The sequence below is a fragment of the Phascolarctos cinereus genome, unplaced genomic scaffold, assembly GCF_003287225.1.
Source record: "Phascolarctos cinereus isolate Bilbo 61053 unplaced genomic scaffold, phaCin_HiC Scaffold_5;HRSCAF=322, whole genome shotgun sequence".
In the NCBI taxonomy this organism is placed as follows: Eukaryota; Metazoa; Chordata; class Mammalia; order Diprotodontia; family Phascolarctidae; genus Phascolarctos; species Phascolarctos cinereus.
The window spans coordinates 40,659,716-40,675,305 of record NW_027555958.1 but is presented as its reverse complement, the minus strand read 5'-3'; the positions used below and the strand labels follow the sequence as shown (position 1 = coordinate 40,675,305).

The 15,590-nt window shown below is 49.3% G+C and overlaps 1 protein-coding gene across 5 annotated transcripts in view; it reads right to left on the bottom strand.

The window, feature by feature from the left end:
- The window catches only part of LIG3 (DNA ligase 3), a 37,879-nt gene that overhangs the window by 9,660 nt on the left and 12,629 nt on the right, over nucleotides 1-15,590 (bottom strand). For 3 of the 5 annotated variants that reach the window (XM_021006195.2, XM_021006188.2, XM_021006204.2), the window contains exons 6-20: nucleotides 15,285-15,451; nucleotides 15,065-15,142; nucleotides 14,617-14,785; nucleotides 12,339-12,494; nucleotides 11,108-11,239; nucleotides 10,447-10,526; nucleotides 9,073-9,160; nucleotides 8,662-8,739; nucleotides 8,141-8,264; nucleotides 7,485-7,627; nucleotides 6,979-7,053; nucleotides 6,751-6,897; nucleotides 5,663-5,870; nucleotides 4,730-4,824; nucleotides 2,811-3,667 (exon numbers count right to left, since the gene is read on the bottom strand). In XM_021006195.2, coding sequence (XP_020861854.1) covers nucleotides 3,434-3,667; nucleotides 4,730-4,824; nucleotides 5,663-5,870; nucleotides 6,751-6,897; nucleotides 6,979-7,053; nucleotides 7,485-7,627; nucleotides 8,141-8,264; nucleotides 8,662-8,739; nucleotides 9,073-9,160; nucleotides 10,447-10,526; nucleotides 11,108-11,239; nucleotides 12,339-12,494; nucleotides 14,617-14,785; nucleotides 15,065-15,142; nucleotides 15,285-15,451 — 1,974 coding nt within the window. In that variant the 3' untranslated portion in view covers nucleotides 2,811-3,433. The other 2 variants (XM_021006198.2, XM_078154830.1) reach the window with 2 other exon arrangements.

The window sequence follows — 15,590 nt, the reverse complement described above, 5'->3', positions numbered from 1 at the left end:
TCTGTACTTTGTACATCAGACTTCACAAATTAGTCTGAAGTGTCAGCGGTTCCTTACCCTTCAGTCTTCGATTTTTCTGCTCCCAATGAATATTTATAAATCAGAAGTTAAGTGTGTGCAGTTTGCTGCTCACTTGAAAAGGAATCCTGGTAGCTCTACAAATGGCCCAAAATAGGGGGTTAACTTTGGGTTAAAGGACCTCTGAGGGGTCTGGGATTTGGGTAGGAAGAAAATCACATCTTTATTTGTATAGAATTGGTTTCCTTTTTAAACCTTTATATTTTACTTTATTTTATTTTATTCAGTTAAAAACATTCTGACGACTCTATAGGTGTCACCAGACTGACAGCTAGAAGGGTCCAAGACACAAAAAAGGTTAATTGTAATGAAACTTTCCTGACCATCTTCCTCTTCTTTTCCCCTTCTCCTAACCGCCCCCCTCCCTCCCCCAAACTATGCTGCTTCAGGCTCATAATACAATGGTTTTAAGAACCCTCAACCTAAAAGAGGCAAAAAAGGGTTGGGCCCAGACTCTTGGTTCTGAGGACTTAAGTCTGAGCCTGAATAAGAAGTGACAGCACTTGTGTTGAACATATTAGGGAGTCAGGGAGGTTATGGGGCAGGCCTTTTTTGTAAAAGGGAATTGAGGCTCAGGCCAGCAACAGCTTGGAGAGTAGGGGAGCCTAAACATAGAGACAAAAAAAAAATAAACAAACATACAGACATGCACATCCCTCCAAAAGGGGCACTATGGTTTGAAAAGTCTCCTTAGAGCAGTGGTCAGTCACTGTTAGCCGTGAGTGGAGCCTCCAAGGAGGATGTCAAGAAATGCAAGGAACCTGATTAAAGGGTGTGACAGAGATGCTTTCAATGTGTGGGAGAGCAGCTCTGATGGCTGCTGCTTCCAGTGACTTACTGGTAGTGTGGCAGCAGCATGGGAGGAGAGTGAGAAGGGTGCCCCAGACTTATGGAGTCAGAAGTCCAAATTCTCACTCTGACACTGTGATTATGGGCAAGTCATCTAACCTCTCTGAGCTCTGACTTTCTTACCCTCTAAAATGGGAATAAGACTTCCACTATCCCCATCCAGGATTTTCTTGGCAGAGATACTGGAGTGGTTTGCCATTCCCTTCTCCAACTCATTTTACAGATGAAGAAACAGAGGCAAACAGGGTGAAGTGACTTGCCCAGGGTCACAAAGTTAGTGTCTGAGGGCAGATTTGAACTCAGGAAGACAAGGCTTCCTGACTTGAGGCCCGGTGCTCTATCCCCTGCCGCTATCCAGCTGCCCCACTAGCCTCTTTGTAAATTACACACCAGTAGAGGCTGATAGCTCACATGTCATGTAGCATCATGAAGTTTTCAAAGTACATTCCATCTTGCAGTTCTACAAGCATTATTCCTCCCCGTTTCTAAATGAATTAGCTCAGTAAGGCACAGAGAACCTGAGTATCACAGAACTAACAGTTCCAGGTTGAAGCCACAACTCCAATTTTAGATGCTGGATTTTGACAGCAGTTATTTTCCATTCGTGCTTCTTCCTCTCTAAATGTGACCTGTTGTGTGAAAATGTTAATTTATTGAGAAGGCTAAAGGGGACTCGACCTATGTCCATACCTAAGCAAAGCTAGGTAAATTTGAACTAGAGGTGATACGTTATGAGCTAGATAAAGTGGGATCAGGGGAGGAGCGGAAGGCAGAGTAGGTAAGCATATGATTTACTTAGTCCAGCATTCTTAGAACCACCAAGAAAAAAGGTTTCCACTACAAGGCAGATAGCATTACTGAGCCACACTGCTGTCCTTCACGAAACAATGTAGAAGTTCTCACATGGGGAACGTCACAAGAAAGAGTCCTAAGAGGAAGACTTTGTGGCCAAAATGCCTTTTTTCCTTGGAAGAAACCGTGAAAGCAGAGGGCAGGCATGTGGCAATCAGGACAACTTGCCCAGCACATAAATGCAGGGTACCTCTAGCTTTTTTGCCATTTGTAACTTCTACTACTGTGGGCAGATCACAACCTCTTGGGACAGACTTTGGTAAAATGGGGGAATTGGACTTAGATGACCCTTTGATTGTCTTCCAGCTCAAAATTGGACCAGCTTCATGGGAAAGTTTGGCCTGTTTGAGCCAGAAACAAAACGTACATGTCAATCTTTAGATGAAAAAGTTGACAGGTCTGGCTCTCTCCTCAGAGAAGGGGAGAAGAAGGAGATGGGCAAGACAAAACCTTGCCATGGGGGTCTCGGTCTTTGCTGTCATTGCCTTGTGATGCAGTAGAATGTAGTGACCAGCCTATCCTGAGCACTTGCTGAGCTAGCCTGCAGAGAGACAGAGGACGACAAGCCCCTGCCTCCCATTCTGAGACAGACCAATGAGAGCAGGGAGGCAACAAAAAGCCCCCCCAAAGGGGAAAAACGGAGGGGCCAGGCTTATTTGGCTTCTGTTTAGTGTTTGGTTTTCGGTCTCTCTCAGGGATCCTGCAACTTCTAGTGTTATGAATTCCCTGGTATAAAAAAAACTCCCAACAGGTGAAGAAATTCCTTGGGGTTAGCAGCTGTTCTGTAGTTTATCAACTTATCTGGGAGGTTGATGCTGTTATTATCCCCATTTTTACCGTTAAGGAAACTGAGGCAGACAGGTTAAGTAACTTGCCCAGGGTCACACTGCTAGTCGGCATCTAAGACACTTTGGGGAATGGGTTGGGAGAGGCTTAGGGGTAGTTCTCCCATAAGACAGCACAGAGTGCCAGAATGGTAAATCGGGCCCCGGGCTCTCCCCAATAGAGATATGTTAAAGAACACAACAGAGTGTCTTTCATAAAGCGTTTATTTTGCTAATCTTTAAAAACTGATGCCACCCGACAAAGAGCGGGCCAGGCTACACAAACCTGCATTTTCCCTTTTTCAAAAAGTACTTTGCAGGACAGTCTTTTTTAAATGCCTTTTAAAAATATTCAGTGGGGAATGATGAGAAAGGGCAGAAGCCATCCCCTCCCCCTTTGAGTACAGAGTTCTGCCTTGGCCCCTCTTCCACCTTGTCTCCTCTTCTGCCTGTCCAAGAGCACCAGGACAGGAACTGAGCAGAAGGGTGAAGCCATTGTCAAGATTGTATTTATAAAAATACCCCAGGCTTTTCAGACAAAAACAAGAAGAAAAAGAAAAGGTAAAACCAGCACCCAGATCTGAAAGGTCTCTGCAGACAAACAAGAGAAGTCCTTCCTCCCTCTCATTCACAGTGTCTGCCTACCCACTTCCTGCAGCTCCAGAACGGGTGGGACAGGGGTCCACAATGGGCTTTGGAAGACAGGCTTGAGCAGCATCTGAATGATCATTACAGCCCTTCTGTCCTCAGTGCAGCCACCCCATCCCTGGGGCCTTGTAATGCCTGCCCCGCAGGGGTGAATATGGTCAGGGAAGAGTTGGACACAGGCCCTAGCACGGCGCCACCAATCTCCTTTTTCGGATACATGCCCAGATCCATTCAGGGGAAACTTGCTGTGCCTCAGGGTTCTTGTCCCCACTGCCCACCACATGTGTAGCCGAGGCTGTGTCAAACTCTTGGACCAGATCTCCATTAAATGCCACGAAGTAGCGGCGGAGCTGGCTGAAATCCTGCGTGGAGGGCGGCAGATAAAGCCGCACACCTGTGAAGATGTCCAGCAGCGTCTGCAAGTACAACACAGTCCAAGGCGGTAAAAGAAAAGGCATTAATGAGGATGTCCCCCAGGAGATGGGCCTGTAGCAGGGGCAGCAGGAGGCTGGTGTGCAGCCCTCCATCAACACTAACAGTCCCAGAGGACAGCTACTCTCCTGTACTCAAGGAGTGGAAGGAGAGGAGGATGTCTGTGGCCAGGCTCCTCAGCTGTTACAGGAAGTAGCCTGAAGTCTTCCCTGGAAATATTCTCATGCCCTACAGAAACACTACAAATTGCAGCAGAAGAGAAAGAAACGACAGGGGCCCCAAGAGATTAAGATGCAACAGTCCTGGAGGGGGAAAGAGAAGGGCAACACTTGGCTGCCCCAGAAAGTTCAAAGACACAGGGCAGTGAGAAGGATGCAGCTTTGCCCAGACTACCCTTACTCTCCCCTGGCCTAAGCCCCCTGCCTCACTGCATTTGGCAGGCAGCCCCGGACACCTCTGCCAGCCTTACCTAGGCCTTGGGGTTGCCCAAAGGGGACACAGGAGGCTCCTGAGGATGGGGCAAGGAGAATGGTTCCCCAGAGAGCCAGGCTACTGGGCTGGGGAGGGGGAGGATGGAGTACCAGGGTCAGGGCTTTGGGGGGTGGGCTTCCCCACTCGGAAGACTGCCTCCAGTGTCACACACACCTACACATAGAGTCACAGGCCTCTACCTAGCTGCACTTTAGCCCTTTAATGTCAATCACAACTGGTTAAATGGCTACTGAGCCTCTTGACTACATGCCTTGCTGCTCCATTTCCTGCCTGTGTGCAGATCTCTCCTTCCTTTCTGCTCTCCAACCAGTCTCTTCTGCAAGGCAATGAGATTGTCCTCAGTTCTGGGATGGCTCTGTCCCACTGCACACACCCGTGCCCAAGGCAAGAGTCCTGGCCTTTGGGGGCCTACAAGTTTTTTCCTATTCTTCCTTCCAATTATGCAAGTGTATGTAGGGAATGAGTACAGAAAGCAGAAAGATGGTGGCTCCCTCACCATGCTCCTCCCTTCCTAGATGGCCCCACCCCGCATCAGCCCTGATCCCGGTCATCACCTTGTTTTGGCTTGTGTCTTCCTCAGGTGCCTTCCTTTTTTCCCCTTTCCTCTCCTCCACTTTCCCAGGGGAAGGTCTCATGGTTGGTTTGTTACCTGTAAGAGAGAGAGAGGGGAGGGTCACAGACAGGCTGGGTGAGGCTGGAAGGCGTCCCAGAGTTCTCATGTAGGGGTTCTTCCCTTTTGTGCACATTGGACCCCTTGGGCAGGCCAGTGAAGCCTACAGACTGTCCCAGAATCATGGAAAAACAATGCATAAAATAAAATACATCAGATTACAAAGGAAATCAAGCTTACCAAAAGTATTTAAAAAAAAATTTCCCAGAGCCTAGCTTAAGGTTAAGAGAACCTGGGCTCTAACGGGACAAAAGCCCCCTCCACTCAGTCAGAAGAAGGTCGAGAGCCTGACACTGCTCTCTCCATGGGCACACATGATCTGGCTCTCTCAGCTGTCAGGTAACAAAATCTTTCACGCAAATGTGCGCTAAGGAAGGGAAAAGGAGTGTGGCTCACCCTCCCCCAGGATCAGGCATTCATCCTATACTTACTCAACCTCCAGACTTCGAGGGAAGCTGCTAGCAACATAAATAAGGATGCCGAAAGATGCTGTCCTACCGTTATCTAGTACCTATGCTGACCTCTGAGCTCCCCAGGGGACAGCACTGGGCCTGGAGTCAGGCGGACCAAGTCCAAATCCAGCGTCATTACTGGCTGTGCCACTCTGGGCAAGTCACTTAAGCTCAGTCAGCCCGTTTTTATCCTCCCAACAAGCCTGGGAGGTAGGTGATGTTACTATTCCCATTTTTACAGAGGAGCAATGAGATATTCATGAAGTGTTTTGCTCTATAAATGCTAGGTGTTATTACTATAATTAGTGCTTAGCCTTCAGGCAAAGCTTCGGCATCCTTCTCCTTTCCCTTGGCAGCCATCTTACCCGCTTTACTTGGGGGACCGTTCATCTTTCTTTCTGCCTTTTTGGCCTGGGCAGGGGCCTTACTGGGGGATGCTTGGGAGGCTCTTCGAGGGGTAGAAGGGCCTGAGCTGCCCTCATTCTCTCCACTGCTGCCACTAGTCACAGAACTCCCCTCATCTGCAGGCACCACAGTGAAGTCGGCTTTTTCCTTGGAAAGCTGGTACAGCTCCTGAGGCGAGAGGACACCCCCCCAAGGCTACTGAGCAAAGTGTAACACCCCTCTATGCCACCACCCACCATCAGGGCCAGGAAAGCAGTGAGGGAGCCAGCCTTATTATGGAGCACTTCTCTAACTGGAGAGGACCTCAGCTTTCCCCCCCAACTCAGAAGGAGCCTAAATCACTCCAAGCAACAGTGCCCTGTCCATGGGGGTGGAGGGAATAGTGTGGGGGGGGGGTGTGGAGAAGAGCTGGGCCACCTTCCCTCCACTGCCTCCTGGTGCTCGTCCAGTCTGTGCCTCATCTGTAAAGTGTGGTGGTCGTACTGGGTCATCCTGGGGTCAGAGGAGCTCACAACTAATCTAACCCCGCCTCTGCATGAACTTCCCAGTCTCCCAGCATGTCCAGCAGCAGCCCGATCCACGCTGGGAAAGCTCAGACCATTAGGCAGTGTTTGCCAGGCAGAACCTGCTCGTGTCCCCTTGGGCCACTGCTCCTGGTGGGTTTCTCGGCACCGATACCCTTCCAATATCTGGCAACAGCTGCCCTGCTTCCGCCCCCTCTGCCCTAGGCCTCCTTCTAAGGCCTCCTACAGCTGCTTTTCTTCATAGGCCACTGTTCTCAGTTCCCCCCGGACCCTCACAGCTCTGGGATTCTCTTAAACTTCGTGTATACCTCAAACAAAAGGAGGGTCGTCCTAGAGAGTCATAAAAAAGAATCTCTGGAGACTTCCAGAAACAAGGGCAGGCTTCCACGCCAATGCCCTCATATGTAACGGGACTGAGGAAAGTAGCCAAGGCTGCACTTTACAGGACAAGGCTAGAATCGGGCCCTGTCCATTCCAATTAGAAGTCCACCAGATGGAACAGGGGCACCAGGTAGCCCAAGTACCTTCAGCTGTGGGAGGGTGGTGGCAGACTTCCAATCTTTATCATCACGAATTCTGGTACAGCGGGGGAAACGGATAGAGATTCCATCGGCTGTATGGGCCTCAGCCTTGGAGAATTCTGCCCCTGTGATCTCCCAAACAGGAGCTTTCTGCAAAGAAGGAGGGAATTAGTGGGGGAAGAAGTCATCTCCAGGCCGAAAGAGGAGGAGCCGGGGAGGGGGGAGAGGTACCTTTGGATCTGGGACAATGAAGTCAGGGTAGTAGTTCTTGTTGATCTTCAGCCAGCTGGGAATCTTACTGGGATCCTTGGAGGTCAAGATGAAAGATGCCGATTACCAGGAGCTCATCCTCTCTGTGGTTTACCATTTTATTTGGGAATCAATTCAAGCGAGGAGGTAGTGAAGTAAGGGGAGCTGATTTACGTATGAGCCAGAACAAGGCAGGAGGCCAAAGGTATGTAACTCACAGGGAGAGATTCACACCTCCCCTGGCCGCCTTTGACCTCTCCCAATCTGGTACTGCACCCTCTTACAGAGTATTGACAGGAAGCAGAAGCTAACATCTGAGCTGTCCTGGGGCAGAGGGAACCTCTCCTATTGGTCAAACAGTAGTTTCCCATCAGAGTGGGACTGATCAGTAACATCTCTGGCCTTTATGGTTGTTTTAGTCGTTCCTTCCTAGAAGGCCAGTCAGTGGCTTGGTCTAATTCTGCTTTAGACCACGTTCCCCTCCCTACCTTGCTGATCTTCACCATGTCTAGCTCATTCTGCAAGCGAGCAAGGGTGGCATCATCGTGGCCTCCAGCACACTTGGTGACCGTGCACCACTTCTGGCTGCTGGGGTCATAGCAGCCCATGAGGAAGATGGACATCATGCCACCTGTATGGAGAGAGAAGAAGGATGGGAGAAGAGGGGGACAGCCCTGAGAGATCACCAGAAAGCCTTTTTAACCAAGGACATCCAATCAGGCAGTTCAGTTTACTCTGTGAGTCCTTAAGGTGCAACTCCCCCTCTCTTCCCGAGGCCTAGATTTCCCTTCCAAGTTAAGAAATGAGCTTCTATTCCAGTAGGACAGGGTGCTGACTTTGAAAAGTGCAGGGGGCACTTAGTTTCTTAGGGAAAGATTACCAAGTAGACACAAGGAACTCTCCTAACTATTCCTCCCTTCTAATGAGGCTGCAGCTCTCAGAGCTATCCATGCAAGGGGTAGTTCTGTTTATAAGAAGACTGGGATGTGGCCCAGGCAGAAGCGTCAAACACCAGGGTTCAGCACGTTGCCACAAGTGACTCTGGCAGGCCAGGAAACAGCCCTCATTCCAGCCAAGTCCCCTCACCGCAGCGCCTTCAGCGTGCCCTCGGCACCCACTGCTTCCTGCTTATGCTCAGACTAACCTTTGTTCCCTTGCCCATAGAAAGCCCCCAGGACCACCAGATCTGCCGTGTCTGCCATGGCCCCCTCATTCAGGTAGTCCTTCTTCACTTTCAGCCAGTGCCGCTTCCCCGGCTCATAGGTGCCCTGAGAAAGAACAGGGGAATTCAGAATGCTGTGGTCCATATACCAGGCAAAGGAGAGGCTCCTGAGATGCCCGATGAAGATCTACTTGGCTCCATGATGTGCCCGTATTACCTCTATAAAAATTTCCCTAGAGACTCTGTTACCTACAATTCTAGCTCCTTTCTGTAGTGCTTTACAGTTAGCAAAATGTGCTGATATACATTCCTATCTGATGCTTAACAACCCTATGAGGTGTTACCTCCATTTTACAGACAGGAAACTGAGGCTCGGAAAGCTTAAGAGACGTGTAGTTCCTACGAGCTTGCCTCCACATGCCACTCCCAGGCAGGAGAGATGGGGGCAGGGCTCACAGGCACATTATGGAACCAGAAATCTCTGGCAGAAAGCAGCACCTCACCTTCGTATCTTTTAGCACCAAACCTTCCAGCCCTTCCCGGATGACACGGTTGATCATATCCGCCAAGTCTGATGCTTTCTGGGGGACAGAACAGGAATATTCATGCTGTATCAGTTTGTGGGCTGAGAATGGTCACTTCCTCTCTAATTTGAAAACACTGAATTAAAGAGTCTCCCACCTTGCCCCCCAGCTCTCCTATTTTTCTGGCATCCAAACTAACCTGATGCCTATAGGGAGTCTGGAGGCCATAGCTCATGCCTTTGAGCCACCTCCCAATGGCTCAGAAATCAAAACGGAATAGGATAAAATAATAACAACAACCTCACAGGTCATTCAGAAGGAGCTGCCACGCTGTCTATCAAGTCAAACATATTTAAGTGCCAACTGCATCCTGTGCAAGGCTGTACTCACTGTGACATGCTTCATTTCAGAGAAGAGGATCCGATTGGGGATTTCAACCATGTTGTCATGGAGAAACTTCCGCCGTTCACACAATGGCCTGTAGGAGGCAGAAGAGAGGGGATCAGGCCAGCCTTCAGAATACAGTCGTTAACTTGCAGACTGCTCTGGGTAGGACCCAATGGAAGAAAGGGAACAGCCAGAAGATGACATTGTTAGCACAGCTGCTTATTAAAAAGGCAGGCCCCATTCTGTAGATGGTTTGATCATATACTGCAAAGGTTAACTGTAGCCAACGATGCTCACGGCAGCAGAGCTCCAAACTTCCCAGAGAGGGAAAGAATGAGATCATATGTCACATTTGTCCCCAAAAGCTAAAGGACATCTGGCCTCTTTCCTAACCAGGCTTTAAACACACACACACACACACACACACACACACACACACACACACACACCACACACACCACACCACACACACACACACAACACACACACACACTCACTCTCTCTCTCTCTCTCTCTCTCTCTCTCTTCTGGCATAAACTTGAAAATGATTCTGAAGTTTACTCCTCACCCCTGGGGCAGAGATCAAACGGCTTCATAGCAGGGCAGGGGACTGAGTTAGGCAAAAGGCATAATACCTCACTGCCCATGAGCTGAAAGAGTCATTGGTAAGCCTAAGGTCCTTGGTGCGAGGTTATGGCGAGGGCCCAGCCTGATCTCTGCATCCTAAGCATCTTCTCCTGCCAACGACCACAGCAATCTATGCTCAGATCCCACTTGGAGGTGATAAACCCTACTCCTCCTAACCACGACTTAGGCAGTGTAAGTGTTATCACAATCTCATTTTACAGACACAGGAAACTGAAACTTAACCAAGTGGCTGCTCAAGGTGACAAAGGCTTTGAGAGCCAGGACTTGAACCCAGTTTTTCCAAGCCAATGCTCTTTCCACTACATCTTGTTGCCTCTCCTGAGATTACTTTACATGCACATCAATTCCTAAATTAAGAGCATTATGTTTGTGGTTAGCTCCCTGTGAATCCTTACTCTGATGAACTGCCCACCTCAAGCCCTTGATGATGTGATCACCAAAGAACCTCCATTACACCGTGCTCACTTCTCTGCGGCAGAGAAATCAAGCTGACAACTCTTTGAGTTGGGTCTGGCTTTTGAGAAACAAGTTTCAACAATCCCCCAGGAAGGGAAATCTGTCTCTCTCCTTCAAGCTCAGCAAGCTTGGTTATGGGGCAGGCACGCACACCTCTCTTTGGGCTCCAGGATCCCCCCATGGGCTCTGGGTTCTAAAAGTCCAATCCCTCCCCACTGGCTTTAGAACTAAAGCTGGACCCCTGAGTTTCAGAATTCCTGTCATCATGCCCACCTGTCCATCAAGCTGACGTCATTGAAGTAGATGCAGTCAAACACAAATAAGCACACGTTGGCATCCTGGAAAGCAGCTTTCTGAAAAGGGAATTCAACATGACATGAAGCTGACAGGCTCTCTAGCCAGCCAACCCATTACAGAACATGGGTGATCACTATCTAGGAGCCAGGAGGTGTTACTAGGTGCCCACAGGGAAGCCCCTGGAAAGGCCAGGTTTTTTTCCCGGTTAGGCAATGAGGTTAAGTGACTTGCCCAGGGTCACACAATTAGTAAGTGTTATATGTCTGAGGCCAGATTTGAACTCAGGTCCTCCTGAATCCAGGGTTGGTGCTCTATCCACTGCGCCACCTAGCCTGAAAGGCCAGTTTATGCTTTGGAAGAGCACTGCCAAAGGTCATCAACTAATCCCAGTCACATATGTCCCACGGAGCTGATGTTGATATTCTCTACTGCCAACATTTGCTTCCTTTTTTCAGAGAAAAGCTAAGAGATCACTGTTTATGAACTGAGGGATGACTTTGGAGCCATTTTATCAGCAAAAATGAAACCCCACTCAAAACAAAGATACTTCACCCCCAAATCTAAGCCAGTAGAATACACTTGTGCGAGCGCACACATACATGCACACACACTGTCTGATGACGCTCCCACACTGTACCTTATGCACACCCAGAGTCCCAAAAGGCAAAGGTCTGCTTGTTTTGGTGTCGATCAGAAGGACCTCAGCATCGAGGATCATGCTCTGGCCCCCTGGGAATGCCTGGGGGATGTAGTCCTTGAAATGGGCCACCTGCAGGCAGAAAGGGAGCTTAGCTCAGGGGGTTGTAGGGAAGAGATGGGCCGGCCGTAGGCAGCCTCCCTCAGGAATGGAGGGTTTATGGGGAGGAGAAATTTTCATGAAGAGAGAAGAAAAAATTAACATATGGAAGCCAATGTTTAGTTATACTTTACCTGAATCAGACATTTTAAAATGTCTGATTTTAGACATTTATGTGCATTCAGTATTCTGTCCAATTCTTGAGTGGGTGGTCTATGTTTAGTCTCCAGATGAAAGACATAATAAGCATCATTGAGCACCCAGGGCAAGGGAGAGCCAAAGAGAGAGGGAAGACACTCCAAAGGCTTTGGGCTTGTGTACATGTATAATCACACATGTGAGCACGGAAGAAAAACGGATTATTTAAGTGTGAAATAAGAAAGGGGGTGTCTAGTTCAAGGATGGGGCTGCGTATGGCCAGATGGGATAAGAAAGAGGACAGAAGGGAGCCCCTGCACAAGCAGAGCTATACCCATGACGGATGGGCCCTGGATGGAGCCTTCCTGGGCTTCTACCTCCCTGCTGCAGCAGCGATGGATATCAAGATGGTGGTGCTCAGCAGTGCTGGCCCACCCTGGCCAAGGTCCTTTTAATCAGTCCCAAGGACTATATCCAGAAAGAATCTGTGTGCTCCAGGCCCTCTGGGAATCCTGTGCTGACACTATGAAACAGGCAGCAAGCATGTGAACACCCTCCTCATTACATGAAGAAATGATGGCATCAGACAGCTGAGGGATGAATAAACACTGAGGGGGAAGATAAAAGAAAAGTGCTTTCATCTGGAGATGCCGGGTTCATCTTTCTCCATTCTGGGACACAGGAGGTCCCCATTTCACACCAGGCTCCCTGTGGAAAGTTCTATATTTGTGTCATTTGGGTCTCATCAAACAATCTTGTCTAAACTAATAATGGCTGTCAGGAAGAGCCCTCAGCTCCCCTCTGGTGCTCTGATTCCACTACGCACGTGAGCAGCTGGGGACGAGGCTGCACAAAGCCACGGCCCTCAGTTCTGACAGTGTGCTCCTGATTGGGCTAAGTGAAGTGGCTTCTGAGGAATTGAAGGGCCACTTACTTTGTGAGGCAGGACAGGCTTGAGGCTTCGGCTAAAGTAGCTGAACTGATCCCCCTTCTTGTGCACCTGCACCCGCTCCCCATCATACTTGATCTCGGAGAACATCCCGCTGGGACACTTCTTCATTGCGTATTCAATGGATTTGCAGGCCTCAGCCTGGGGGGAAGGAAGGAGGAGACACAGTCAGGAGGAGACAGGACCAAAGAAGGACCCAGGGGCTTCCATATGGGTCTTCATGCTATCTCAGCTTATGGATTCCCCTGAGTATGGGGTAAGGACAGCCTGAAGGGCTGAGGGTGGAAGAGAACCTTATAGTAAACGCTTATCACCTGATATGCTCAGGGAAAGAGTTGTCTCCATTAATATTTCAAAAGACTAATGATTCCTTCCTGTGTGGCTTTCAGTCACCAATAGAGACTACAAGCCCCTCTACATCTCAGTATATTTGCTGTGACAAAAACCAAAAGTCACTCCCAGGTGGCTAAGCCACCAGGCGTGGTAAGCGCCACTGCACAGAGTGAGGCTAGTGCTTCAGACGATGGAGACCATCACTCCAGCTTGGCAGGACCTCCATAAACTCAGGGTCACCTTTAGGCCACAAGGAGGCACTGGAGCTTGACTTTATTAACTCGGATACTGGTTTACCCTCCAGCAGAGTCACCGTCTACTTTTTAGATAAATGACCAGTTTTCAAGGAACTACAACACCAGGTATACTTAAAGTCATAGTGAATGCCATTTCATCATTTTTAATATATCAGAATGTACTCAAAAAGTACTTAAAAATCCTGCAGGCTTCAAGGTCACGGGTATGAACATCAGCTTGCCGTGTGACCTGTACACCCTGGTGAATGGCTCTGTTCCACAGACTGCCACCAGATAACAAGTCACCATCTTTGTAAGCTGATAATGCAGTGGAAAGCAAATGGACTGGGATTCCAGCAAGCTGGGTCTTCTGGGTGACCTTAGGCTGTTCTCATTTCTAAAACGAGGGGGTCAGACTGGCCAATGTGAGGTGACTTTCTCCTTTCTCCCAAAACAGGCTTCTAGTTACATGAATGTATCTGTGGTAACACTTGTATCTAACTGATCCACCACTTGGTTACTCAACTGGCAGAAAGCTGCACAGGTCCTTGAGATCGCAAAGCCCTCAGACTGCCTGAAATTCCTGAAGGAAACCACGGATGGCACTACATCACAACTGGAATGGGACACTAGCCCCATGATCCAGATTCTACAAGCCACACACCAACTCTGCCTCCCACACTTCTGGGAGATAGGGAGCACTGTTTCCATGTTAAAGCTGGGGACAGTGGGCTGGGGGATAAGACCTGGCTAATAAGACCATCACAGAAAAAGCCTCTGGCCTTCCAGGTCCAGCATCCCTTTCTCTCTCCACCTTACTTAAGCACATATTCCCTGCCCCAAACATAAAGACCTGGGCCATGGAGAAGTCCAATACAGAAAATGGAAAAACAAAAAAACCCTAAATGTCTAACAAAGCCAGGGAAGCCTCTTTAGTGATTCAGGAAAATCAAGCCAGTGATCACTGGCAAGTGCAGTGCTTGACAGCCTTTTATGGCATGTGCTTGGGGTTCTGCTAAGTCTGCAAGACTTCCTGGTAGTGAATTAATGCGATGAGAAAAGCATGAGACTAGAAAGATAAATCTCATTTCTCATGAAATAAGCAGATGCTGCAAATAACCTCTGTGGAACCAAGATCCCTCATGTCAAACTTCCTGAAAGAAAAGGTAACCTTAGATATTGTGGTGTTGGGGGCACAAATCTGTCTCTGATCTACGACAACCCCAGGCAAGGCAGGAACCCTGGGGCTACAAATGAACATCGAGGGCCCCCTGCTCCATCCCAGCTTTGACTTGGGCTCCTGGATGGGTGCTTGAGAGCATCCCAGAGAACCAGGCTTGGAAGGGACCTCCCCGAATAGTCAGTCCAAGTCCTCATTTCACAGAGGAGGAACAGGAAGCCTAAGAGAGAGCAGGGATTTGTCCCTGGTCACACATATAATCAGCGCAGGGCAATGACTAACATCCAAGTCTCCTGGCCCCATCTCCAAGGCTCAGCTGCCTTTTTGGTCTCCCTCAACTATCAAATGGGAAAGTCACTCTTGTCCCCCTCTCACTGTCTCTTCTAGTCTCCACAGATGTAAGGTCATGGACCTTTAAACTGCTCTAAGTGTCTTGGAGACAAAACAAGAGGGAAGGGGCAGGGTCTGGACAGGGGAGAGACCAGAAGTGCCAGGGGAAGAGAGCTTTCCTCACCAGCATGGGCTGCACCGGGGTCATGAGAGCTGCCTGGACGCTGAGTGTCTGCTTCTTGCCCGGTGCCTTCTCGCACTCTTGCTGGTTCGCTAGGACACGCTCTACCACGTCCTGGAGGTTCCTTGAGGCTTTGAAAGCTTCATAGGCATTAGGGTCCAGGGCATCCAACCTGCCCAAAGAAGGGGAGACAAGGATCCCTGAAGCAGTTACTTCCACGAATGAGAGCTGGCACCCCGGAATAACACCACCACCTCAGGCAACTATGGATCACTCCCTCTGGTAACAGAGTCCACACCACTAGTAAGAGAGCCTGTAGTTCACACCATAATGCACCAGAGGAGGTAGCCCTGGGTGAATGTGACTTGTCCAAGGGCAGGGCATGGTGGCCCAAGCTCACTCCATTCTGCTGCCCTCATGGCGACCACCAGGTAGAGAACCTGATACTTACACGTGCTTGGCACCTGAATTCATCTTGAGGTCATGCTTGATGAGTCTGATGATACACTTCAGGTCGTTGGCAGTACACCTAAGGGAAAGAAGGAGGAAAACTTATTTCTCCCTCTGTGTAGTGCCAAGCTTTAAAAGGCTGAAATCCCTCGTGCCATCAACTCTCCAGTCTTGGCCCATCCCCCGGCTGGCAGGCCACCACACTGGGGCTGGTTCCTCACCTGGAGGCAATGTTCTGTAGCACATTTTGCTGGTCATCCTCTTTTGTGAGTTTAGACAACTGAAGAAGAAACTCATCTACTTCTTGTATAGTGAGGAGGCTCCTGGCTGCTGGGGGGAAGGATCGGCTTTGCTCGAAGAACACACGCACTGTCTCTGACACGTCTCCCTGTCTCCAGAAACCAAAATGCCACCACCACAATTCAATGACGAGGCCAAGAAATGGCAGAAATCTGCAGCCATCATTCCAGTTCTCCAAGTAAAAAGCCTCTGCAGGACAAGTCACCCCGCCCCCAAGTTCACATACA